We start from the raw sequence: 27,493 nt of genomic DNA on the forward strand, positions 1-27,493 counted from the left end.
TGGAAATAAAAATATAAGGAGGAAAGCATAGTAAGCAACCTGGTTGCTATACTCAGGTTTTCTATGCGCATCACTGGCGGGCAGTCTGCATTTGAGGGACTTAAATAGCTTGTTTCCAAAAATTAGTGGACTTATTTGGGATTATGAGATAATTCATATTGAAAGGGACCGTAAGGCATTTTTATTCCAACTTCCTGCTCAAAGCAGAGTTTAGATCTGAGACCAGACCAAGAGACTCAGGACTTGATGCAGTCCAACCTTGAAACTTCCAGGAAGGGAGAATGCACAATGTCTCTGCTTAATACATTCCAGTGCTAGACTGTCCTTGTGAAGGTAATGTTATTCTTTGTATCCAGCTTACCTCTTCCACTTGCACCACTTCTCTTATCCTCCCAACAGACAGTGTACGTGACAGAAAGTCAAGAGAGTTCCAGTAGAGAATTGTCTTCAGAAGGCTATGCTGAGTTTTATAAATTAGGAAAGATGAGTAATTGTGCTTATCGAAGCAATCATGTAGTCAAAAATAGTAAAACTGGTTTAGAAGAATACACATAAGAGCTGCTTTGATCAAGCATATCATTGTCCAAATCTTAAATCTTCTTCTTTATTACATAGTTTGGAGAGGTTAGTTTGTTTTTGTCTGCAAATAATTATTCTAAGTGCTCAAGTCTTGGCAGGAGAAAATATTAACGTCTTATTTTACAGTAGTGGGTGGTTCAGTATCTCATTAGCATCATTACAAGTGCAAATTGTATCTAAATGCCTGGCAGTGCTTATAAACTTATTCATTATGTAATTTCAGTGTTGTCACTGTAACAGTGCTGAAGTGAAAAGCTGCTGCAGCTTAATGTTGTTTTGATGTCTGATTGTAGAGACAAGCTGAGCAAGGATGAGGGTGCTGCTTGGGATGTGCTGCTGCTGAATGTGGCCTGCAGAAGTTGAGAAATGTGAGCAGAGTGTTGCTGTTTTCTCAGTTAGATTTTTATATTCTCCTTCTATAGGTGTGTTGAAGGAGGGAAGGTTTGTTGCTTTTCTTCAGGGCATAGCTGGTTTTAAAATTATTATTTTATTAAATTATGCCATCGTAACCATCCCCTTGGCTGAATATGTTTTAGTAGTCTTAAACGGTCACAGTTAATGTATGTGGAAGGAGGTTCTCATTTTCTTTGTAGTTGTCAAAGGAATTTCTTAGGCACTCTTGAAAATTATGCTTCATCCTATTTTTAGTATTCTAGGAGAGTTTTCTTAGTTCCACGAAGCTTCAGTAGCAGTTGTTATTCTATGTAGAATAGACTAAGATACCATTATAAGTACTTAAAGCCTTTTAGCCATAAAATAATAAGCAAATAAAGGTTAACTTCTTATTTCAGAGTTTCCAAGCTCATTATAGTTTCTTATTAACGATATTTTAGAAGGAGACCCTCAACAGAGTTTCTCAAGTTGTTCTTCTTGTTGTTGACAGGTAGCTAATTCCCTAAACTAATTATTTCAAAGCCATTTGTTTTCTTAGTGTTAATCAATTACGGCAATAGTTCTGGCCATCTGCCTTTCTGTATAAAGAATTCCAAGTGTTCATTGATTGTATCAGAAAGTTTTTTGCATGATATTTGCTTTTAGAGTCAAAATACTTGCAAATATGCAAGTATTGAAAACAAATGTAAAAATGTAATTATCATCCTCTGTAAAATGTTTTCTGAACTTCAGTGGTTTTTAGTTTCAAGAATAAAAGGATGGGAGAGGTCCTTTCAATAAATCTTCAGTATCTTTGAATAGACTTAAACTTCTTTTTCTTGTACAGGTGGGTAAAATCTCTTAAGGTCGTGATTCTGCCAATTTATCTTTTTTTATTTTTTTTGTCCTTGTTCTTTGGCAGAATTTACAGACTACCCTATTTTAGACAAAATTTACACTTCATAAGAGCAATTCTTTGGCTAGTGAGTATCTTTATTGGAGTGGCGTGCCTGTGGGTTTTTATATGTTGCTAAAATGACAGTTTCTTGTAGATCTAATGCATCTCCAGCTTACATTATTGCAGCATTGTTTAAGTAATTAGCACGTTTATGTTTTCCAGAGTTAATGTGTGTTAGTGTGAGAAGAGGAAATTGAAAATACTTTGTTTTCAACTGAATAAACATGTTATTCTTTGAATGTTTGGTGATCATTTCTGTTCTTCTAAACAAAGCACCGTATTTAAGATAGGCTGTATTTAATAGAGTTGTGTTCACATGAGGTTTCTGTTCTCAGAATTTCATAGAATTAAGTTATGTTACTAGATTGATCTTTGGTTGCTGAAATACATTTACCATGGAGTACTTGGTGTGAAAGTTGCAAATTACCTTTCTCCAGGTAGAGACTCCAGGAAGAGATTCAGTTTATAGTCAATCTTTATTAGGACCTCAACAGTTAAGCTGTTATCAATAGCCAATGTTCACACAGTGCTGTAACTTACAGCATTGCATAGTTGAAGCTGAAGTTGGGAGGCCAGTCTCAGCTGCTTGCTCATAAGTGGAAGGTTGTAGTGATGGAAGGTTAGGTGGCTGTTTGGCAAGTCTTTTAGGGGGTCCGTTCTTTCATCAAGCCCATATCATCCTGTAGTCTTTGCTCATAGCAGCCACCAAGTTTGTGGACATTACCTGAATCATACAGCATGTTGACATGGGTGCTGTGCACACCCCGGTGACCATGTGCAGATTCAGCTGCTCTTCTGAGTTTATCCATTCTTACAAATTCATCAGGACTGTTTTTCTCTGGAGCTTATCAGTTTTTCACATGCTGCCTTTGAGCACGTTTCTCTCCTTAGACCGTTGTTTTCTAGAGCTATTGCCCCATCTGTTCACACAGGTACTTAAAAAAACTCCCCCAGACCTGTTGCATTGCCGTGGGGGGGTCACGCAGTTGCTGACAACACAGACCCATACAGAAAAGGGTCTGTTCTGGCAGTACTGTTAATGAGAAGGTATGAATATCTGCACGAGTGCGTTTTTGTCTTAAAGTTGTAACACACCATGGCTCTGTGGCTGTAGCTACCTGCTTGTTATTTTTCACGTTTTTTTAGAAAATAGTATTACTCTGTCATGGGTATTCATTCTGTGGTGCTCATATACCTGCATTTATATTTATATGTGTATATATTTGTGGTTGCTGTATATGAAGATGTTTCTGGTGAAAAAGCAAAAAAAAAAAACAACAACCCAAGCCTCTTAAAGCTGTTGGTTCTGCTACATATGGCAAAGATTCCTGTGTTCGAGTCCTACGGTAGGAATAGACTTTGTGGTGACTCTGCTAACCTACTTGGTTGCAGTAACAATGCTGGTAGTAGTGGCAAGCAGCAGGTAGGAGAAAATGAAACAGAAACAAGTGAAGAATGGCACAATGCTATATTTTCAGTTAACTCTTGCTAGATTCAGGGCAAATGTTCTCCCCTTCTGCCTTCCTCTAATTTCTTACAGTCAAGAAGCTAGTCTGCTTTCTGTGGCTCTTCTCAGAGAGTAAGATCTGCACAGCTGTTACATCAAACTCCTCATTTGTGAAGAAGTGTTCACTGTCCTAAGAATATGCTTCTTCCTATTTCTTTTCTTTTTCTGTAATTCCATACTGCACTTCTGTTTTCTTTGGGCACTCGTCCATAACCTTAGGTACTGTGTTCAAGTTTTATAATGTATCATTTCACTAGATTGATATTGATGCTAAAAAAAAAAAAAAAAAAAAAAAAATTATGTATTGTTGTCTTCCTTGCTGTTTTTCTGTTGTTCTCCTGAAACTCTCTCACCGTGAATAGGCTCTTTTAGGTCCCTTGGGGAAAAAGATGAATGAACTAATGAACCCTGATGTCAAATCTAGCCTGTCAACTTTGAAGGGGAGGAAAATTCAGTATCTGAAGTCCTTTTTTTTTTTTAAAGCCCACATTTTGCTAGCCCATATACAATTCTATAAAGTACTTGTATGCTTATTTTCCAGGGAATGTACACAAAAAAACCAAAAACAAACAAAAAAACTAAGATGGCTAACACACGGTACTTCAAGCTTTGTTAATAAATATTAACAACTTGAGTTGAATTCTCATCAATACAGCTTGTGTGATATCTGTGTGAGAAGTTCTATTTGAAATAATGTCTCACAGCAGAGCAACTAAAATAAGCTGATCTCAAGAGTGTGGCTTTGTGCCCTGGACTGTAGAGTTAGTGTGAAAATACCAAATAACTTCAAAAAAATCCCATGTAAAGACAATCTGAAGTCTGACCATATGAAAGCTTTCCTGAGAAGGAAGGCACTGGTTTTGGTAAGGCATTTCTGGTTTCCCTGGGTTCCTTGTACTATGTTGCACCTCATAATGTGTGCTTCCTGATTGCTAAGCTAAGAATTGCAGTGAGGTTTGTCTGTTACCTAGTTGTAGCCAGGAAATTCAATTCGTGTGCTCAGATCCTTTGTGTCAGGACATCCAAATATTTGTCATAGCTCTCCATGTAACATTCCAGGGAGCTGTTACTGCATAACGCTCTACTTATAAAGCATATATAAGTCACGTATGAAGGAGCATAAATTGTTTTTTTTTCTTTTTTCTAGAAAATAAACCTATTTTGTTTTTGTTTAAAGATGATACAATAGCTGAATTTGAAATGTTCGTAAGAACACCATGGAATGTTTCATTTGTTGTGGGTGCAATGGTGCAGATAGCGCCAGTGAGTTTCTTGCTATAAAAATATTTAACTAATAATTAGATTTGATCGGATATTAATTGTAACTTTATCATAAATAGAGCCAAGATTGGTCATAAAACTAAAATAACGCTAGTATTTCATTTTTGTGATTAAAATAATTAATCCAAAGATTTTTAATTTTTTTTTTAAATGTACAACTGATTCTTCTTGCTGATTCTGATGCTAGAGAACTTCTGATACGTTCTTTTAAATTAAATTCCTTTTATGATCTGAATTCATGGTGCATAACTGTATTTTTCAAACTGATTTGGTTTCTCCTCAGGAAGTGTCACTGCAGCAGACTGCACAGCCCACATCAACGATAGTTCGTCCAGCATCGCTACAGGTTCCTAACGTTCTACTTACGAGTTCTGACTCCAGCGTTATTATTCAGCAGGCAATACCGTCACCAACGTCCAGTACTGTTATTACCCAGGCTCCATCCTCTAACAGACCAATAGTGTAAGTTACATAAAACTTGGTGTAATGCTTTCTTACAGATTCTAGAAAGATTGTCTTGCTAACTGTCAGTTACTGTTTCTTTGGTTATTATACAACTTTGAGACGGTTGGGTGAAAGTGGTGCTTCTCTACATGTGAAATACTATTCCGTGTATATGTATGAGGTTGTTCTCTTCTCTGGATAAGTTTTTTCTAATACATGTAATTCCTTTTTCAGTCCAGTTCCAGGCCCGTTTCCACTGCTGTTACATCTTCCTAATGGACAAACCATGCCTGTTGCTATTCCTGCATCTATTACAAATTCTAATGTACATGTCCCTGCTGCAGTTCCAGTAAGTAAGCATGTTACATTAATTTGAAAGTATAGCAGGTTTGCATAAGTGCAGCATAGAACTTGAAACAGCTGTTTTGGTTTCAGAGGGTAGTGGTGTCAAATACTCTGTGTTATGATAACATACTCAGGCTTTCTTCATTTTTATACTTTATCTGGTCAGCTTGTTAGACCTGTCACCATGGTGCCTAGTATCCCAGGAATCCCAGGGCCTTCCTCCCCACAGCCAGTGCAGTCTGAGGCTAAATTGGTAAGTGAAAAACTCCATTATTCCTCAAGAAGACTAACTTGAGAAATTGATTAAATTTTATTGCTTTTTAGAATGGCTTTAGTTTTCTTTTGTTAGTCTAAAATCTGCAACTACAAATTTAATGAAACTGAAGAATAGCTGCGTTTGATTATAATTATTTTAAATTCCGGTGTATGTCTCTTTTAAATGGTCTTCAAATGAACTCTTTCTTGGTTCTTGCATTGGAGGATTAGAAATGTTAGTAGTTAAAAGAAAGACAAATACAGTAGCTTGTCTATGGTGAACATCATCTTTGGAGAAGCAGAATGTAGTTCTTCCTGAAAGATGTGATGTTTCTTGTTTAAAAAAAAAAAAAAAAAATCTAGGAAAAGAAAGTGCTGTGTTAACAATGTTTTCAGACTCTCAAATATAATCCAGTTGACAAATTTTTTTGTAATATGCTGCTGACGTACTTTACAAGTTGTATTGTGTGTTTTCGGTTGTGTGTGGGCTGTTTTGTTCAGGGGGTATTGTATGGGGAAATTGTGAGTAAAACAGGCAGAGATTTAAAAAGAAAAAAAAATTAGTAATCAAGTTATGCTGGTAGTTTGAATTAAAAACTATCAGTTGCTTTGCTGTTTTTGCTGGCTTTTTGTTATTGCCCCAACTATTTTAATAACATAGTATTAGTAGCAATTAACCCACTTATCTAGTTATCAACAGAAATGTAAAATGCTTTTGTCTTGTGAAGCAGTGTTCCTCTTTTGAGGAACTAAAAAAGAATCAAGAATACCTGCTAGATTTTTTTTTAATTTTGTACAGCAATATTGTTGAGTGGGAGGATGGTCTTAACATTCTTTGTCTTATTTCTGTTTACCTTTTCTTAGCCATTCTCCTTCCCAAACTTTTCTTAATTCTGTCAGGTTATCCTTTCAGTTTCATTAAAATAGTGTAGAGAGGAACAGAAAGGATAAAAGTCTCTTTCTGTTCATCCTTATCCCACTAGGAATGTGGAATCACAGAATTGCTTGGCTGGGAAGGAATCTTAAAGCCCATCCAATTCCATAAGTGGGCATGGTTGCTACCCCCCATCAGAGTGGGTAGCAGATCAGAGCCCTGGCCCCTGTCCAACCTGGCCTTGAAACATCTCCAGAGATGGGGCATACAGAACCGCTCTGGGCAGCCTCCTATACCACCCTTTCAGTGAAGAATTTCTTCTTAATGTCTAACCTAAATCCGCCCTCTTTTTGGTTAAAAGAATTTGCCCTTGTCTTATATCAGGCTGTGTAGAAAGTTGTTCTCCCTTTGTTTATAATTTCCCTTCAATAACTTAAATACTCTTCTCCAGGCTGAACAAGCCCAGCTCCCTCAACCTTTCTTCAGAGGAGAGCTGCTTCAGCCCTCTGTTCATCTTCGTGTCCTACTCTCGATCTGCTTCAACAGCTCTGCTTCTTCCTTATACTGGGGGCCTGGTAATAACTTCAGTGTAACCAGGTCTGATGGGATGAAGTTTATCTTAAATATAGGAGAGAAGAAGCTAAAAAAGTGAAAATGAGATTTGTTTTTGCCCACAGATGTTGCACGTTTATAGTTATTAGGAGACTCGTATGAAGTTTTATTTTGTGAAATAAGGATAAATAATCACCTAATAGTTATTTCCCATTCTTGGGCTGGAATTTAGGTTCTTAAGCAGATTACTCTTGAGCGATCTGTCCTTATGAAGCTTTAAAGCAGGGGAGAAAACACACGTATGTAGTGGAGATTTTGGTCTCTCACTGGAAGAAGCAATCACTTGGATGCAAAGAACAACAAAGATCATTAGACTTAAAATTTAATAGTCTCGTTAGTCTTCTCGTTAGAATTTAGCTAATATATGCACTTCAGTGATTGCCTATATTTTTTTTTAAATGAGACTGTAAAAAGTATATTTGCAGTTATTTCTTCTTTCTTTCCTTGTTTCCTAATACAAAGCATGAGCAGAATTCAAGAATATCAGAATTATGTATGTTTCTTATGCTCGTATACTTTTATATAGTGCCTATTCATGAAAATAAAAACCTTAATTTCTTATTGCTCCTCAAGTAAAGGCAACTTAATGAGAATTTTAACGTTTCTGCAGAAAAGCTTCCGATAGGAAGACTAACTCACTCTGCCATGTGATGCATTGTTGGCAGATATTTTATGGTTTATTAACTGTAAAGTTCCATTTAATTTTAAAAATCCAAACCTTTTGTGATGCCAAGTACTTTCTTCTATTTAATTTTTTCTTATATCTCTTGAAAAATATTTTTGCTTGCAACAGATCCAATTCTTCAAAGGTATAGTATCAGTTCTATTTTTCATTTGTGTTCTGGGCTAAGACAAGAAGTCTTCATTACCTATTTTTGCAACTACTTGTTTTCTTTTCACTTTATTGATAGTTCTCCTGAAAGGTGAAATATAAACTATTCTATTGAGTTAAATTTAATCACTGATCAAATGATGTATCTACTAACAGTAGACTGCAATTTATGGATTTATTGGTATGTTTAAGCAGAAGGCAGGGAGCAGTTCCTGCATCCACTTCTCTGGGATGAAGCCTGTCAGCCTGATATTCTTACTGCATTTTTAAATGGAAACTGAATGAAGAGGGACAGCTGTGATGTTGCTCTCTCAGCAATCGGAGCATAGGAGTCAGGATTTTCTGTTGTTTTTTTTCTTTTTTAATTGTCTATTAGTTGGAGATTTTTTTGTACTTTACAGACAAATGTTGCAATCTCTCACAAATTTTTTTTCATACTGCATTGTAAAATGTAGGAACAGAATACGTAGCAAATATTTAAAAAATAAATAAATGCTCAGATGTGTTCCTAACATTGCATCTGCTCTGCAGATATGAAGGTAAGTTTTATAATGTATGAGTTGCAAGATGGGAGAAGTTCATAGGTTCAGTGCAGCTGCAGAGGGTTTTGTCATGTAAGCTTTTGGCCATAATTGTTCAAACCTTACTTTTCTTTAAAGCCCATTGTTTCCTAATGCAATAGTCTGCATTTTCTACTGTCCATATGTATGTCAATACTGTTTCAAGGTGTTCTTAACACAGATCTACCTGCTTCAGAGATTCGGGGTAAAATTCTTGAAGAAATGTTAGAAGCAGCTTTTCACTTGAAGATGGGAACCGGGTGCTTCCCTTCATTTATACTTTGTGCCATTCTTTACAGAGGTTATTTCTGCCAATCTTTTTTTTTTGCATGATGTTTCAAGCAGCTGAGATATGTTAGAGTATGATCAGAAAGCTTGTTGTGCTCTGATTTCATTCCTCATCTCAATTCTTCATTTCTCTCTTAAGTGTTTACAAAAGGATACAGTTACAGATATTTATATTTTTGCCTTAAAGTGAAGGTGAGAATTTTGACCTTTAAAAATATATATATTTTTGTATTTGTATTTTTGTTGCTTTCAATGATTGTAGAGATTTGGCATTTAAATATTAATTTAATATTTAACTTAATTTCTATTGATTGATGTAAAAATATCCAGATTTTCTTATTATTTTATGAATACCAATTTTTATGAGCTACTTGTGAGCTGCATATACCAAATTGTATATACAACATCATACATTTATTTTTATAAAATCAAGAGTCAACTACAGTAAAAACAAATTGAGTTTCTGACTTCTAAAAGCTAAAGGCTTTTAGAACACTTGGAGGAGTCTTGTTTCATAATTGGTGTAGGGTGCCTTCCTGGAACGCGATTAAGGCTTTCCTTCATCTGTCCTGGGAGTTTATAACCCTTAAGAGACCTAATATAGTTGCTGAGTAACTCCCCCACTCCAGCCCAAAAATGAACAGCTTTTTGAAGTCAGTTTCTAAGTAGGCTTTCTTCATTGTATTACAGTGTCCCAGCTTAGTGCACAATAATCAAAATTTTGATCAAAATTTGATCAAAATGTTTTCAATCTGATATCAGACTCCTTCAGAAAGACAGTTTTGATTTTTTCGTGTGAAGAGAGTTATTGAGTCATGACTTTGGGAACACTGCTCTCTCTTTGTTAAGGTTGCTGGGCATTAAATAATCACATGAATTCTGTGGAGGAACAGCTGCGTATGAAAACAGGTTCACTGAGTGTAATAGCAGATAGAAAAAAATCAACCAACTGCAAATAATACAACTACAAAGCAGACAAGATAAAAGCCACGAGACAAAAATATTATATTGTCTATGTAACAATCCACATCCCTACAGTTGGTGACCTTGTTGCATACTGTTCTCAACTCAAACAGCTAAAATATAGTGGAGGAAGAATGTGTTAAGTACAATCTTGTGTGTGTGCTTCATCACTATACAATGTTACATATGCAATGCCATATGTGTGTCAGTGCTATGGGATAATTGTGCACAGTTGGATTGCATTTTTATTTCATTGTACACTGTTAAGCTACTGTAGCAAATACGTGTTCCGTTCACACCTGTAACAGGCACTGTTACTGCAGTTTGAATATGATTGGAACCTGTAACTCTTGTTACTTGCAGAGTTGATTGAAATATGACTAGAGATTTCATTCAAGAACAACCTTTTGTCTTCTGCTGGTATTCTTTTGAGTGTATCCTTGTTGTACTGGGAGTGACAGTAGGAATGAAAATGGGTTTCACATTTCTGCAGTGCACTGAAAATAAATTGTCCACTTTTATGGCATGATTTCATATTAGTTGTGCAGAGCAAACTAAATGCTACGTAGTTTAGTAAAATAAAATGTACAGATTAGTCTTGTAATATTTTAGGAAATGTTAGAATTAGATGTAATGTAGCTGTTACAAAAACAAAGAAGCTTCTCAGGTAAAGGGTGCTTGGATGTTAACAAGATGGTGTTTAAAGGTTCCTTCCAACACAGACCATTCTATGATAAGAATTTGTAATTGTAAGTACTGCATAGTTGCTTCTGATCTGTTTGTGAAAAGATCTGAAACTGTATGCTTTCAGAGATTAAATCTGAGCCGTGAGCTGTTCCTAGTTGTAGTGCATCCCTTTTTCCTGAGTGTATGGATTGTGGCTGCAAACCTGATGTTCACACCCTTCTGTGTGGGTTGCAGAAGTTTCTCAGTGAAAGAAAAGTTGTTCTAACTTTTTACACTAACAATTCCCCTGCCTCCTTCCCCTCATCATGTAAAATCTTTTGTCACAAACTGAGAAATGGCTTGCACGCAGTGGGCAGCCAGTGGGCTTTCTGCAGGAGGTTTCTACTGAGAATTGACAGGGCAGCTTGGCAAATGTTCAGAAGCCTGCATTAACTTGCTTGGGCCCGGTATGGGACCCCGTGTTCAGCAGAATTCTTCTGACCTGTCTCTCTGCATGCCGAGCTAATCAGCAAACACCTAATGAGCCTACTCTAAAGAAACAGACCCTCTCACAACTACTTCATTTTCATATGTTCTCTGGGGGTGGAGAGACAAGTCTTCATAAGGACTGATGATGCTGCAAAGACCACAATAATGATAATTAACTTGCTGAATTTAGAAGATTATGCTGTTAATTAGTTGCAAAATAAAGATAAGTAATAGAGCAGCAGATGGTAGGATAACACCCAGGAGAAGGAGGGTTATTACTCTGATGAGCTTTTGTGGCAGATATGAAATATGGATCTGAGTTTTCATGAATTGTTTCTGGAGAATATTATCTTGTTTCCGTGAGCTCTTGATGGAGTGATCTAGTCCTACCAAATTTTGACAAATGCAGTGAGGATTTGTTTTCAAAGATGTACGTAAATAATAAAACCCTGCTAATCAAGACTTTAAAAGCTATTAAGCTATTTGAAAATACCACTTCTAGGTTGCCCCTAGTAAGCAAAAAAAAATGTTAAACTGAGTTTTTTATCAACTTTCCCCACACATTAATGCTGATGTATGTTTATGCTAATATTTGTTTCAATATACTGGATTTTTCAAACTGAGATTCCCAAGATTCCCATAGTGTTTGATGTCTCACTATTCACAGGAAGTACAACATCCACACAGTATTTTGTTCCAGCACTACCTGCTGAGCTATGAAATGCTTAAATTGAATATCCTCGGAGAATGTGTAATAATACTTTCCATGTTATTTCTCACTTTTTTGATAGTTTTAATCAGAACTACTATTTCAACTTTGAAACTGTGACATAAAGCTATAGCCAGTGATTTTGCTTTTTTTTTTTTTCCAAAAGCTTCTGATTTGATTTAACAGTGTAATTTTCGAAAGAAGTATATGTATTTACTAACATACAAAACAATAATATTTGAATGTTAGCATTACAGTATAGAAAGCTCTCCTTTATTCGTATATCCCTGTGCTTATATGTTTTATAAGTAGTACTTTATATTTACTTTACTTTTGCCATTTTCAAATTAAATGGGCAACATACAAATATAATAGCATCAACTTGTAGTCTAACTTTGTAAATATGTCTGTAACACAGAAATGAAGAGTTAAAATATGAACCTGGACAATAATAAGTTATTTGCCTTACGTGAGAAAAACCGCAAAAAACGGTCATCAAAACTCAAAACCTACTCAAATACTCATTAGTTTTATTTAATCTCCCACGTTTTCTGACCCTAGCCAGTCTTTTACTAGAGTGGATATGTTCAGTGAAACTTATTTAAAGAGCTGGCTTTGTGCAAATGCTACAAAGCATTTCCAACAGTTCACAGAGTTTTTTGGTGGTTGGTTTTTTTTTGTATGTGTGGTGGATGCTTACATCAAAGTTTGCTCATACAACCACAAACAGAATTGAACAGGCACACTGACCATCACATACTATTTAAGTTTTGTGCTACACTGCCTTAAACATTAGAATTTAGCTTGTTGTTGTTGAACTTACATATCCAGACAGTTGAGATGGATGAAATCTAATCACAGTGGAAGAGGAGAATGCCTTTGTATGGTAAGTTACTACGTTGTGGTTGAATAATTATTAATAGATGGTAACACCTGGAACATTTTGCCCAGCGAAGCTTTGAATGCCCCATCTCTGGAGATGTGCAAAGCCAGGTTGGATGGGGCTCTCAGTATCCTGATCTCGTGGCTTGATGAAGAAGATCATCAAATCAACATTTTTATACTTAGATCATGGAGTTTGTTTCTGTAGTTTCAGTTAGAAAGTACTGGGGCCATTCTATTGTTTAAATGGAGGCATAGACTGAGTTTTTTTGGTAGCCTGTGTTTCCATGGTGAATTGGGAAGGTACAAGTTGTCAGTTTGCTTTACTATTGGAAAGGACTTAGGATTTCCAGAGTACAGGAAATCTTAGTATACATACTAAGAGTAGTGGGCATGTTATCTTTAAAAATGGTGTCATCCTGCCCTAAAGCCTGCATCATTGTCAGTTACACACATAAGTTCATCTTTTCCCTTTTCCAATGTATGTTAGCTACCAACCAGCATTAAGAAAGCTTTGGCAGATCTGTTGACAAACTGACATCTTATTTCAGTAATTTTACCACAATAAATTAAACCAACCCAAAACTTACTGTCTCTGTATCTCTGTATGGCTCTGTTTGTTGTTCATACTCTTTATAGCTCAAAAGTCAGATTGTTTATAATTTGAAGCTACAACAATGCATAGAGAATTTGTGTGCAACTGTTATTTTGCAGTGTAAAGCTTTTGAATCATTTAACTCGTGTTTTGCTAGTGTAGAACATCCCATATTCTTAAAAAGATGGAAGTGCTTGAAAGGTCCCACTTAATGATTCCAGTTCATGGATTACCAGGCAGAGCTAGGCTGTTAGAAGCCAACTATTTATCTGATGGAATAATGCGTAAAGGTGTACAGAGTGTCCATACAGAGCTGTAGGGGATCTCTTACATTCTTGTTTTTGAGAAGTGCATTTGGAATTTGAGTGGGGTGATGTGTGCTGTCACACTCTATATAGAGCAGTTCCTATCAAAGAGGCTACTAGAGAAGCTTACTGCTTTGGTAAATAGAAGTCACTGATTGAAACTTCTCTAATAGGAAGCCAGCAAAGGAATGTTAGGACCTTCTCGTTCTTCTCAGTTCTCTGTATGGTCTTCAAACAGGATGTCTGCTGCTGGTGGTTAGAGGCTACAATCAACCAGTTAGAGGGTCAATTTGCCATATCACAAAGATTTTTTGCAGTTTTGGCAGAGGTGGATGTGCAATCTGTTGCTTAAATGTAAAACAGGAGCCAGGAAATCCTATCAGGGAAGAAGAGAGCTATCATTATATTCCAATGGCTTAATCCTGAGAGGCACTGGATACTGTATGATAGCTGATATGGAGTATCTGTCTGCATGACTGGATGCAAAATCCTTTGCTTTTTTGGACTGACCAAATGCAGCCCAGCTCCAACATTTTCAAGACATTTTTTTAATAATTAGTACTTTATTGACATTTACTTCATATTCTAAACCACTTTGAAACAAGAATTAATTAAAAAGACAATAATTAAATGTTGTTAATATTATACACAAATGTGTTTGGCATAAGGAATGTGATAGAAAATTGTTACTGTTATGAAATTGTCAATATTTAAAATAAGGACTCCAAATAGAAATGTATGAGCCAGCTTCAGACCTAAGTATTGCAGCTGAGTACTGTGCCAGTATTCCTGGTTCTGCATGTGTCATTGCAAGTGCAATACAATACCAGTTACAACAACTATTTCTCCATGCTTTCAAGTCATCTCTGCATGGAAACTGTTCATGACAAGGGAGGTTTTTTTGTTTATTTCTCCATGCTTTCTCCAGCTTGCAGTCCTTTCTGAGATGTTGTTATGATGATTGCAAGAAGTTATGATTTCAAGTAGATATATGTCTACATTGCTGTTGAAAGCCTGTGAAAAACAAGCAAAAAATCCAGTAGTGATAGAGTTGGAGTTCCTGTTTGCCAAGCGGAGTGGAAGTAACTAATATAAATCATTCATAAGTCCTCAAGTTATCCTATGGTTATGTAATTGTTACCATATTTCCATTATGTTGAGGGGAAAAAAAAAATTTGTTTTCTTTCAGAGACTGAAAGCAGCCTTGACCCAGCAGCACCCTCAGGTAACAAATGGAGATACTGCCAAGGGACATCCGAGTGGGTTGGTTAGGACTCAGTCAGATGAGCCGCGACCACAGTCTCTACAGCAACCTGCAACTTCAACAACTGAAACACCGGTATGACAACAAAGTGGAAATGCATTTCCTGCCCCGTTCCTTGTTACATAAAAACTTCTTTCTTTACTGTTGATTTACAAAGCAGAGCTTAACAAGTTCTATGGAATACTCTCAGAATTAGAGGTTTGAGGGAGAAATTGACTGCTCTGGTGCAATGCTGGCAACACCTTTTATATAGATAGATAGATGGATGGATAGATAGATAGATAGATAGATATAGTTATGCAGCAGACTGCCTTTTCTAGATGATTATATGTTATTTTGCCAGATTGCTATGTCGGTACTGTATGTATTTTGCTGTCATATCAGTATTTGTGTAGTAATGAAGAGTTTATAATGTTCTTTCTGCAATGCATTATTCAAGGTGATAATTTCAAAATAGGTATTATCTGTCTGTTTAGATTTAAAACTAACTCCTGATTTTTGGAGTGTGCTAGCAGGAATTTTTGCAGTAAGTGAAAATTATACCACTGATTTTGTATAATCAAAAAGAACAGCTTACTTTGTTTTGCATTTATATTACATCTGTCTACTGCATTTCACATCATAAGCACTCTTCCGAACTTCTTAACTGCATCAAGGATAACACTTGTGTTAATTGCTTTAAGGATCCTTTTTGGGCTTCCACAAGAAGAGTTTCAGTACTGTGTCTTTCTGAGCACTGAAAGGAGGTTAGTGAGCTTAGAAGTGGTAGTGTTTTCCTGTGGGGTGGCAGGTGAAAACAGGAAACTAAGGGACAAAAGCTCCAAGTCAGACTAGAGGTGCTGCTGGAAGAGGTGTTTCCAAAGTGAATCCTGGACAACTGCCATTCTGCTTCTAAGAAACCTGTCAGAAGAGCAGTTTCTTAAGAAAATATTTATAGATGGCAATGGAAACAGTCACTGTCCCTAAATAGAGGGTCAGTGAGATAAAAGCAAGGTTTACTGTAAGGCTTCGATGTGTTTTTGGGTTGTTTCCCAGTGCTCTTGAAGACTTATTATTACACTGATAACTTCTTTAACGCTTCGTGCTGTTTTCAGGCATCACCAGCTCAGCCTACACAACAAACACCAAATACAGGTGGTCGGCGAAGAAGAGCTGCTAATGAAGACCCTGATGAAAAAAGAAGGAAGTTTCTTGAGCGAAACCGAGCTGCTGCTTCCAGGTGCCGACAGAAACGGAAAGTCTGGGTGCAGTCATTGGAGAAAAAGGCTGAGGACCTGAGCTCGCTAAATGGCCAGTTACAGGTATACTTTTTATTTTGAGTAAAAATGGTTAAATCACTCTTGGACAGTGATTCTGCATCGATGGAACTTAAACTTTGCATGAAATCAGAGATGTAAGCTACTTTTAAATGATGTCTCAGGTCAGAATTGAAAATCCAGTATTGAATTGCATATTCCAGCAAAGTAAGAATATAAAAGAGTGTTCTGATTTTAAGATGTGTAAACTTAGGGTCATTCCCATTTGTCCTTTGTTCCATTTTAAATAACTTTCAGACAGTGATACTAAGTGACTTGATATGTTGGAGTAAAGGCTTAATAGCCTTACCTTAAAAAATGCCTTGGACTTACGATTTCTATCACAGTCTGAGTTATTTAAATAACATTTCTTTTATTTCCTTTGGTTCTTTTTAACTTCACTGTTTTTTCCTTTAAAGTGAATGTAGTGCTCGTGAAAGGTGCCAGATTGACATCACTGGAAACTGAAGGCCTCTTTTGTCCACAGAACAGGTACAGCACAGGCAGTGTCAGTGCAAATTTCACCACGCTGCCCTCCCAGTGTGCATAACTCTGAGAGGGAGAGATGTATACTGTAAGAGGGTAGTCTAGTATATATTACCAGTTATTTCTCCACACCATCAGAGGTTTCATTGGAAAGTTGTCACATTGACGCATTTTTCCCCCTTAAACAATCCGTGACCCTTTTGTTTAAATTGCTACTGCTACTAAAATATGCTTTCTTCATTTTTTACCACAGCACACAAGAATTGGCAGGAAGTATTGTTTCAAAATAAAAAGTCTGAAAGCATCATTTTAAGAATTATGGAAAGGAAAGCTTGATGTTGTTTCCTAAATAAAGCATTTGTTTAGAAAATGCAATGAAAAGTATTTTGATATTTTGAAGTTTGTCTCATTTCCTTAGAGTTGTTCAGTGAGTCAAATTCACAGATCTTTCCTATTAAAACCCTCATTTGGTGCTATTGATGAAGATGTCCCAGCTCAACCACAGAATAGTATAGCGTGTTTTATCTTGTAATCAGCATTAGAAAATATCAGCCACCTTCAGTTTCCTGACTAGAACAGAATAGTGCATTTAGAAGGGACCTTCAAAGATCGTTGAGTCCAAATGAAACCAAAGCACGTTACTGAGGGCATTATCCACATGCTGCTTGAACACTGACAGGCATGGAGCACCAGTCACCTCTCTAGGAAGCCTGTTCCAGTGTTTGTCCAACCTTAAAGAAATTTTTCCTAAAAATAAAAAATGTATCTAGTCTGTCTTAAAAAATTTTCAGCATCAGATTGTAAAATACAAGAAATTCAGAGCTAAGCACATAATGTGAAACTATTAATCGTGTTCTAGAAACACTGCCTGACATCATGGCATTACTTAATTTACTTGCAAGTACATAATCTTCTCTTACCTGTTCACAATCTGAGGACTTGACTTTAATGTAGTCATAGCCCTTGCTGTACATCCACTAATTGCAAAATGACATGTAGCACTACAGGTTCAAGAATCTAAGGAACAAGTGAAGGTATAGCGTACTTTTCTCGCAGGAAGAAAAGCAACAAAAACAATTGGCTGTATTGCAGTTGTCTTAATGAAAGTAGTTTTTGGTAAGATGAACTACCTTTAACTTGTACATATCCATTTTTATAATTGAAAACTATGAAAGTACCCTATCATCATTTGTTGGTAACAAATTGTCACAGTGGGTTTGAAACCAGTAATGAAAGTTGTTGTACAGTTATATACACACACACCTTATTTACTGTAGGTGCTACTGTAACAGCAACATTAGTATTGTACAGTTACAAAATAACATAGTAGTCTTTTGCTTATTAGAGAGAGAGCAATCCTGGTTTCTTTCTGTGCATGTTCAAACATCCTATAATGGATAAAATGTAGTATCAAACTTGTTTGCAGGTATTTTAATCAAAATAACACATCCATATAAAGGCATGCAAATATACTACCTGATAATAATACGGAAGAAAGCTAATGCTCTGTTTAAGAAGTGCTCCATAGCAGCAGTAATGATCTAGGGAAAAAAAATTAAAAAGCTTTGTCTCGTTGAGAAGGCCACAGGTTTTCTCTTCTTTAACAGTTGCAGTTTTTCTAAATTGATGTTTGTAGCACGATGTAATTCTTGTTACAAATAAAGAGTGAGAGTAGAATCTAAAGTCAGAAGGGAAATCATGTTTTACACTTTGTTTTATGGCAAATGCTAAAACATGTTTCATCCTGGGACTTTGTCAGTGATCTTAATGTCTCCTAAACTGTTAGAATAACTGTGGCTGCCCATGTAAAATATTGTTGTATTTATTTGTATGCATTGCTTAGGCCTATAGTTGCATCTAAATCTTGATTATGGTTTTTACTTATATGTTTACATATCTGGAAACCAAAACATTTCCAGATTTCCAAGCAGTAATTCTGTAATAACTCAAGAAAAAGGGATTCCTTAATTTGCCAAAAGCAAAACTGTTAACTATGAAGAACAGAATGATTTGAAGAGTATTGAATGTCAGAGAAACAAACTATTATGTGAAAGCATTCATCCATCCTGAATTTCCATAGTAATGTTTTACTTAATAATCTAACATAGCTGATCAGCGTAGTGGGCAGAAATGGTCACTGACATTATATTTAATAGTGAACTTGTTACATTTGGAGTTTTTCCTTGGTACAGCTTCGTGGCCTGAGTGGGTAGGGTTTAGTAGCGCTTGTTTAATATCTAAGTGACCTGCTGAGATATCATAATTACAAAAAGAAGTTAATACCAAAATGACTAGGAATTGCATTGCAGTGCTTTGCATAACGCTTTCAACTTCTTTCAGCACAGTAGTTCTCATGTTATATTTGTGTCACAGATTCTAATGTCAACGTTTTTAAATCTGGGAGCTCTCTAACAGTACACACAGATTTGAAGAGCTATAGTGGGTTGATACATATTCTTTTGTTCCACAGTTTTTTGCTTTCTTAGTTGAATTTGTGTATGAGAATGTAATTTATTCAAGCTTTTTTTTTTTTTACTGTAATGAAGATTTCATTATTATGAAATATTTTCATATTATGAAATCATGACAATAACATATATTAGATTGGCCTTTATCAATCTATACTATGGGCTACATATGTTATTTCATGCCTCCAGCTTTTTGAAATATATTTGTTTTCTTTTTTGTGTTTTCTACTCATATGTTGACTCATTTAATGATCTGAGAATTGTTAAACTTCGTTGTGTTGCCTCTGTGCCTGTCCTGAATATGGTATGCTATGTAACATGTTCTTAAGGAGCTGTTGACCATGTGTGCCCAGCGGCTGCTCAGTGGTATTGCAGTGTCTGATTCCAAAGTCTGTAGCATGTTCCCTTTTTGATCCCTACCACTTTAAAAACTCCAAAGGACAAAGAATTAGTGAGTTTGTGTTACTTCTGTTAGTAGAAGAATGGTCTGTCTTCCTTAGGAGGTCCTTCTGGGCTTTAGGAGACATTCCTTATCAGTTGATGGTTTGTGCGAGTACTACAGAAGCTGCTTTAGGAAGGCTATATAAAAAATAAATGCACAGTCCATTATCCCCATAACTGACACATCTGCCTGTCTGTGGTAATAGGCCTGGTAAATACACCTCACAAATGTTGCCCAGCACCCAGCTTAATAAGGGTTAATCTGGTCCCATTATTACACGTGTGTTTTGAATGCAGAGAAAATAGGCAGATGCAGAAGAACATACTGTACACAGTGCAATGTACTGTGATGTACAGAAGGGAAAATATCTCTTGAAAAATGGGATACAGGTGGAAATAGATGTGCTTTCCCCCAGAATCCTGCTTTCCCATATTAGCATGCTTTTTAAATGTGAACATAAGAATTCTTCTAGGTAGAATGTGAAGTATATTTCATGCTTGTTTAAAGAAAGGCTGATACCTGCTCTTGATGTAATAAATGAAGAGGGCTGTTCATCTTCTGTGTGCAAAAAGTTTCAGTGTGTCTTCGTGCCAACTGTTGAATTGTTTGTTCTGTGTGTTTCTTCTTGTTAGCCTATTTTCCATAAAGACCACCTGTTAACATATTTTGAAAGAGCTGGAAGGATGTCATATTGTCAGATGCATGATAAGAAAACTGCAAGGTATATAGACGTTGATTCTAATAACCACTTTTATTATCAGTCCAAAGTGGCTGTTACTAGTAGCATGTAAATGGCAGCTATTGATTTGTCTCTCATTCACATTCCACATACCAAGTATGTCTGGGACTTACTCTCTTCTGCTTTCAGGAATGGTTTGTAAGTGGAATATGATGCTGTTGGCGCAGTGCTGATGTTACTAACAGTGCTAGCTCTGTTTTCAGGGAGTGTGCCTCAAGTTTTTAAGTTAGTATAGGAATGCTTTTTTTTTTGTCTTTTTTTTTTTTTCCAAATCTGCTTTAAAATAAGGTATTTGCTTTTCTATATTCCTTTCAGGCAGGCACTGCCTTTTCAACTGTTTTTCATGAATACTACATTTATTTACACTGGTAAACAGCTGCTTCATTTTTATATATGCTATTCATGTATAAAATTCTTCCTTAAATGGGGGAGATGAAGGTAGAAACTTTCAGAATATTTTTTTCCTGGTTTGATAGTTTATTTTGCCAGTGTTCCTTTAAACTAGCAGAAGTATGATTCATATTCTTGGACATTGCTGCTTCTGTACATTATCAAGAAGTATCTCAAAACTGCATCAGCACTTTGCTGTATCAACTCTGTGCAGCTGCCTGGTTGGCATCCAGACGTGGAGCCACAGTAAATAACATGGTGAACTGAGAACTGAAAGCTGGAGGTACAAGTAGAGTGCTCCCGTAACAGCCCAGGATTTCAGAACATACAATTCCAGATGGTAGAGCTTTGTAGGTGATGTGGGTTTTTTGTTTTTTTTTTCTTTTTTTCATTACAACCTTTTTCTTTGTAATCACAGTTCTCTTGTATTAGAAACATCAGTGAAGTCAAATTACTCTCAGCTCTTCTTTTTGCTTTAAAATTCCTGCAAAGGATATTTGGCACAGTAAAATGACTGAACAGAAAATTTGTCCTTAATTTTTTAAAGAATATTTTGCAGATATAAAATTGGTCTTCTAATTAGAGGGAGAGTGCACAGAGAAAAGCTGTCATCCAAATCTGATATTTTAGCTACAGTATTTTTAAATTATATTACCTAGTGTAAGTATACCAAATAAATTCTATTCTTGATTATGTTTTCATTATTTTAGAATCCTTTTAGTTATCATTCATCTCTTCTGACTGGACTACCTTAGCTTACACAGACAGATCGACATTTGCATGGTTTTTTTTTCCACATAATTTTATTTGTAATCTAATTTTCTATGTTTGCTTTTCTTTAAATTGCTTCCAAATCCATAAACACATGCATTCATGGGTAATACATTTTTTACTTATGTGTGCAGATTTGTATGGTTTAAATAACTTCAAGTATTTCATATCAGTGGAAAGGACTTGCATTTAAAATAAACTAACCCCTGAAAAGATATTGCATATCAGGATGTGAGGCTCATAAAGCACTGCAGATAACCTGAGTCTGTAGATACCTACTGGTTTTTCTAATGTTCTAAGTGAAAATGAATCTCTCACCATGCCACACTGTTCTTAATTTGGAGTGTCGGTATAGTTATGTACTGTTTCTCATTCATAGATATCAAATTCTTTTACAGAGAAGGTAAGTATTGTCCTCCATCTTACAAATGGGGAAATTGCAGCACAAAGAAGAAAAATGACCTTCCTCAAGGTCACCCAGTAGTGGAAAGGCACAGCCTGGGAACGAGCACTGTCACTAGATTCTGCAAGTGCTGTCTCCTAGATTGTGCTCCTCTTTAGCGGTATAGACTGACACTTAGGTTTTGTCATCATTCTTAATTACTGCTTCATACAGTACTTGCTTTATACATGATCGTTAAGGAGAAATGTGAAAATCAACAGACATTTTCTAAATTATTTTCCATTACGTGAGATTTTTAAAGTCCAAGTACAAATGTAGTTGCCAAAATCAATGCTGCATAGGCTTCTTAAAAAAAATAAGTGTATTCTTGTTTGTGGCATCTGTTGAATGCAGGTAGCTAAATGTAGATTTACGCTGGTTAGAATTCATAAAACTCTGTAGGAGAGTCTTACAGTAGCTGGATCATGTGAATGAGAATATATGTAGATTCTGCATCTGCAAACTGAATAACATGTATTTTCCATAAAAGAGTTTCCTATTTAAGGAAATCATAAAGTTAATCAAGTTTCAGATAAGAAGTATTGTAAGATTAAGAAAGAAAAAAAAACATACATTTTTGCTGTACATACACCAAATGGAAAATTCTTGTATTTTGTTTACCCTTAAATGATCAACTGAAAATCCTATAAAACTTAATACTGACTTTCAAAATGCGTGTAGTTTGAGCCTGGTAAAGTACATAACTTTCTTCTCCTTTAGAATGAAGTCACCCTGCTGAGAAATGAAGTGGCACAGCTGAAACAGCTTCTTCTGGCTCATAAAGATTGCCCTGTAACCGCCATGCAGAAGAAATCTGGCTATCATAGTGAGTAATGTTCCATTACCTATAGCCTTAGTCTGCGGCAGTGAAATACTGCCAAAGTGAACTGAATCAACATTACAAATAAGAAGTGCGTTTCTAATATTACACTAAAGATTTTCTTTCTTAATCTCAAAGGTTATTATAAGGCAGGAATGTATATGGAATATTTAGGTCCTCTCAGTTGAATTGTTGCATATCACTGAGGGTTTTATGTTGGTTTAATAAACGCACATGGTAATTAGCATATATGGACTGTAGGCTACTACACCTGCTTTGGAAAATATAATTAAAGTATTAAGAGCACATGATAAACCATTTCTGTATACTTTATCTTAGCCTAGTACAGAGAAAGGTCCTTGTGGGTTTTTTCTGTATCGTAATGAGATTTCAGAAAAGGTAATACAACAGCTGTCCTCATTTACCATAACATCCAGGATCAGTCAAGCTGTTAAAGTAATCAGATGCAGGTTTGTGCCTCCTACTGTACAATGTCTTCTAGGCTGTTTTGATTTCCACATTAAACAACCTCTTTTAACGGGGCATTTTAAAAAGGAAATATGAAGGGAATACCAAATGCTTTAGTTAGCGTTTATTTTCTAATACATATTTTCACTGTAAGCTGCTTATTTGATTTTTATCCTTCCAGCATTTTAAAGGTTAATTATGCTTTCCTGACTTGTAACTTCATTTTTGGATATGATACGCAGTGCCAGAACCAGCTGCTGCCGCTGCTGTAGAATAAATGGCCAATTTTGTCCATTGTACACAAATTTGTTACAAATAACTGAGCCGGGAATGCATTAGGCAACATTCATAATATATAACCCACAGCTTTCGTTTTTATGATTTAGTGGTATTTCAGGATATTTGTAAATGTGAAGATTGTTTCTGCCATATGTAGCCACTTCATTTTAATTTGCCAGTGTCAGTAATTCAGGAGAATAAAGGAACATTTTGTATTGCATGCAAACAGATCCTCAGGTGCTTGCGATAAAACTTAATGGCCACCATCTTTACTTGTAGTCATTGTAAGCAGTTTCATCAGAATGGGCAATATTTTTTAATTTAAAAGATTCAGGAGATTTAGCAACTCTCTCTTGCCACGTATACTTGGAATACTGATTTTGTCAGTTTTGAGCTTATAAATCTTGGTCCTTTGATCTCCAGTCATTTTGACAAGGCAGAAAATAGCATCTTGGAGCAAATTGGAACAGTATGGAAATATGTTTGGGAGTTATATTAACAATGATTGCTGCAGGGATGAGGCCATTATGGCTCCCATCTGACAGCACAACATAATTTCATACAGAAGCTACTAGGGGATAACATTATGCATGCAAGATTTTCTGGGGGAAAAAAAAAAAACTAACAATCCCCTCCCCAAGCCCCAAAAAGAGCAGCAACTGTAGGTTTCTTGGATTTTGATGTTTTGAGGATACACGTTCAAGTATTTTTAATGCAAATTCAGAAATATAAGTCTTAGACTGGCAAGCTAATTATATGCTAAGGATTTCTTTGGTGAAATACTAATGACAGACTTCTTAGTGATACTGTATGCTCTCTGTCCTCTGAAAAAGGATTATAAGATTCCTGATTTATTAAAGAAAACAAAATGAATATGTACTACAACACTAATCAGTGTAAAAAAGACCACAGTTTAGAAAAAACTAATGATAGGAGAAAAATGGCAGCATAGCTCACTTCCTTGGTTTTTCTGGGTTTTTTTTGTTTGTCTTTGTTCAGTTTTGTTTTTTAATTTTTTTGAAAGTCAGCATTCAGCACAAAGGATGGCTGTAATGACATCCCTCTGACAGAATGTTGTCACATCATCTGCATGTGCATACTGTTAGGAAAACATGTTGGCTAACTGATTTACCCACAGTATAATTCATGGGTAGAAAAAATAGCTTCAGCTAACTTACATGTTCCTGAAAACAGTGTTGGCAAAGTATTTTTAAATAAACAAATTAAGTTCAATTGCTTAAGAACGTACTGAGTGGTTTAACAGGATCTCTGTGGAAGAAACTGAAGACACCAGATTACACCGCTCCTGCAGTGCTGAGTATTGCACACTGCTGAGATGGTGCCACTTTATACTGGGTAGACTGTATTTTAACAGCTAAGCCTACAATTTAATAGGGTTACACCTATGATGCAGTGTAGGCAGAAATAATCTATTGCTTTGCAGGATTTTTTTGACACCTACTTACATATCTTACAAGATCCTCCAGATTTTTCAGGCACATTTTTGCCTTTTTGCCTCATGACAAGTGAGGAAAGCTAACAGTCAAGATGTCCCTTCTGAAAATTGCTTCTGAATGCATATTTTCATTATTTAAAAAGCCTTGTGCCTACTTCCAAAAACAGAAAAAAAAAAAAAAAAAAAAGAACTATTATTATGGTGCTTCAAGGTATTGTGGACAAAATTGTTTCAATTTTTGTGTTTTCAGATGGTTTAAGTTTTTGGGTTTCTTTTTTCCCTAATGAAAAATGGTACTGCTTCTGAATTTATCTTTAAACACTGGGGTATTGTAGTGTATACAAAGAATTTAAATATGGTCCATTTATTTTTCATTTTACTTCTTCAAAACCAGATTATTTCTAAAAGTATTCTGCAACTTGCAGGTATTTTCTATTTTATTTTTTTCTGGACTTAAAGCAAGAAAGCTAAAACTTGTGAAAAGAAAATGTGAAAATTCCTGTTGGAGGAAAAAAAAAGTTTCAGATATTTTTCAAAAGGATGTCCTAGTCTTCAGGATCAGTTATATGAAACTGAATGTAAAAGAAGATAAATAGAGACTGTAAGGCAGGTGGTAGAAAATGAAATTTTTTGTGCATTCTTTTTTCAAGTTAGTTTTAAAGTTACAGTAGAGGGTAACTAGCCAGTTTCAGACCTTGGATAACCCAAACTATTCAGGTGGTTCTACAGCCCATTCTGTGTAAGCAAGCAACAATCCTTCAATAAATTGTGAATGTGCCCTTGCAGTGATGCAGCAAACTCAAGTCTAGCAATGATAATTTTCCAGTGGGTTCCTCTGTAGTCTCTCTGTAGTTGACAATTACCATAAGGTTTCCTTTCTGGAGAATGTCAGAGGACTAGATCTGGATATGGGAATTATTATTTGGGATTTTATTCTGAAGTTGCAACTCCTTCTTTGCTTATGTTGCTGAAAGCTGCCTGTAAGCAATGGTAAGAACTAAATGTTGTGCAAGGGTGCTTTACATATCCTTGTAAGTTTTCTCTGTGTTCTGTTTGGTATTATTTAAAATCTTGTCTGCAGCTCAGCCCAGCCCACCTTGCAGTGCATTACTGAAATACTTGCTCCTCTTTGTGAGACAGAGTTCCTGTCTAGGAACTGTGTAACCTTCGGGAATGTTCATGTGATGTAGGTCTGTAAAGTTTAAGCCTTATAACATGCTGCAAATGTTGTTTCTGTAGATTCACTTCTACTTTGGATCTTGCGTTTTCCTTGGTTTGAGGCAAAACCAGGGGAGACATTAAAATGTCCAGGCTCTCTTCTACATTGTTATCTACGTTATGATTTTGGTATGTATCAGTCGCACCCTTGAATTTCAACGCTGTGCAAGAAAATTCTCCAGTGCATGAGGGAGGAAAATCTGTCTGAATTTGAATTTATAGTCCATTGTTCTTCTGAAAGTCTTTGTTTTTTAATTATCTATCTTTGAGCTTAAGGTGACAAATAATATCTGTAATGAGGTGGCTCTGAGGATACTCTGTATTCATTGCATACATTTTCTTGCTTTGTTTTGATTCTTCGAATGGACTTCTGTGTTCAGTTTTTGGCTGCTTTGCCTGTCAACTTAGGACTATGAAAGAAGTTCTTCTTCAGGGTAGTACCTCATTGCAAAATACTGTTTTGCAGTTATTGCAAGGACTTACACCTCCAGTCGAAGTCATTAGCAAGCGTTAGATCTGTATCTCACATAGTCATCTGACTGTTGTAAGCTCCCTGCCACATCCACAGTGCCTGAAAATATCTGAATGACCTCCTTTTATCTCTTCACTGCAGTATATTCATTTTCTCATCTATACCGAAGTTTCTATTGTGCAGTGGTAGTCATAAGTGTTACCCTAACTGGTTCTTTCATTGCACTTCAGATCATCTTCCAACCAAAATTAGAAAGTCAACTCTTCACATTTTTTCTTGTTGTGATGCTATTACAAACGTTTATTTTGCATTAAGACCATATATATTAAAAGGTACAGAACAATGGAAGATCTTCCTTCTGATTGACTGAAAGATTATCTTCATGCTCTATCTCTGGCTTGTAGTGTTTAAATCTCATGGTTTTTTTGAGGATAAGGAGGATTTTGCCACCAGGAAAATCAGGGATCAGCAAAAAAGAAAAGGTGATAGGAAAGTTGAGATTCGTAGAAGAAACAACAGTCTGAAAAGGAGTATCAGGTGTGATAGTGGGGAGGCTTTATCCACAAGTGTCCAGCTCATGGCTGTTCCATTTTGTCTGAAGGGAAAAACGTGCTGCTCTCATAACTAGTAATTCAGTATTTTTCAGGAGGTAGCACAAGAATTCCTTTCTGTTCTTAAGGAAGTTTGCGTGTGCTCCTTTTTATTTGTTTTTGCATCAGATCCTGCAAGTCTCAGCTAAGTGTAGGAAAGATTAAATCCTGTTCAATAGTATGAACTAAATTGACACTCACTCGTGTTCTTCCTTTTCTTGCATGGACAAATCCTATTAAAGATCATAACACATTTCAGAAGTAGTATAATTATTTTCTTGCTGTATTCAGTTGCCATGTAATCTTACGATGTGGTAATTGTCAGCAGATGTAACTCAATGTTGTCTATCTTATGCTTTGGACATTAGAAAAATCAG

General features: G+C 36.0%; 1 protein-coding gene across 7 annotated transcripts in view; it reads left to right on the forward strand.

Moving 5' to 3' along the window:
• ATF2 (activating transcription factor 2) overlaps positions 1 to 27,493 on the forward strand; it is a 53,536-nt gene that overhangs the window by 18,674 nt on the left and 7,369 nt on the right. For 6 of the 7 annotated variants that reach the window (XM_042822063.1, XM_042822060.1, XM_042822061.1 and 3 more), the window contains 6 exons: positions 4,981 to 5,159; positions 5,376 to 5,490; positions 5,653 to 5,739; positions 14,706 to 14,855; positions 15,875 to 16,081; positions 22,534 to 22,639. In XM_042822063.1, coding sequence (XP_042677997.1) covers positions 4,981 to 5,159; positions 5,376 to 5,490; positions 5,653 to 5,739; positions 14,706 to 14,855; positions 15,875 to 16,081; positions 22,534 to 22,639 — 844 coding nt within the window. The remainder of the gene's footprint in view (positions 1 to 4,980; positions 5,160 to 5,375; positions 5,491 to 5,652; positions 5,740 to 14,705; positions 14,856 to 15,874; positions 16,082 to 22,533; positions 22,640 to 27,493) is intronic. The other variant, XM_042822065.1, reaches the window with a different exon arrangement.

Source organism: Centrocercus urophasianus, unplaced genomic scaffold (genome assembly GCF_019232065.1).
Source record: "Centrocercus urophasianus isolate 14NV4802_14NV808 unplaced genomic scaffold, USGS_Curo_1.0 seq_20, whole genome shotgun sequence".
NCBI lineage: Eukaryota > Metazoa > Chordata > Aves > Galliformes > Phasianidae > Centrocercus > Centrocercus urophasianus.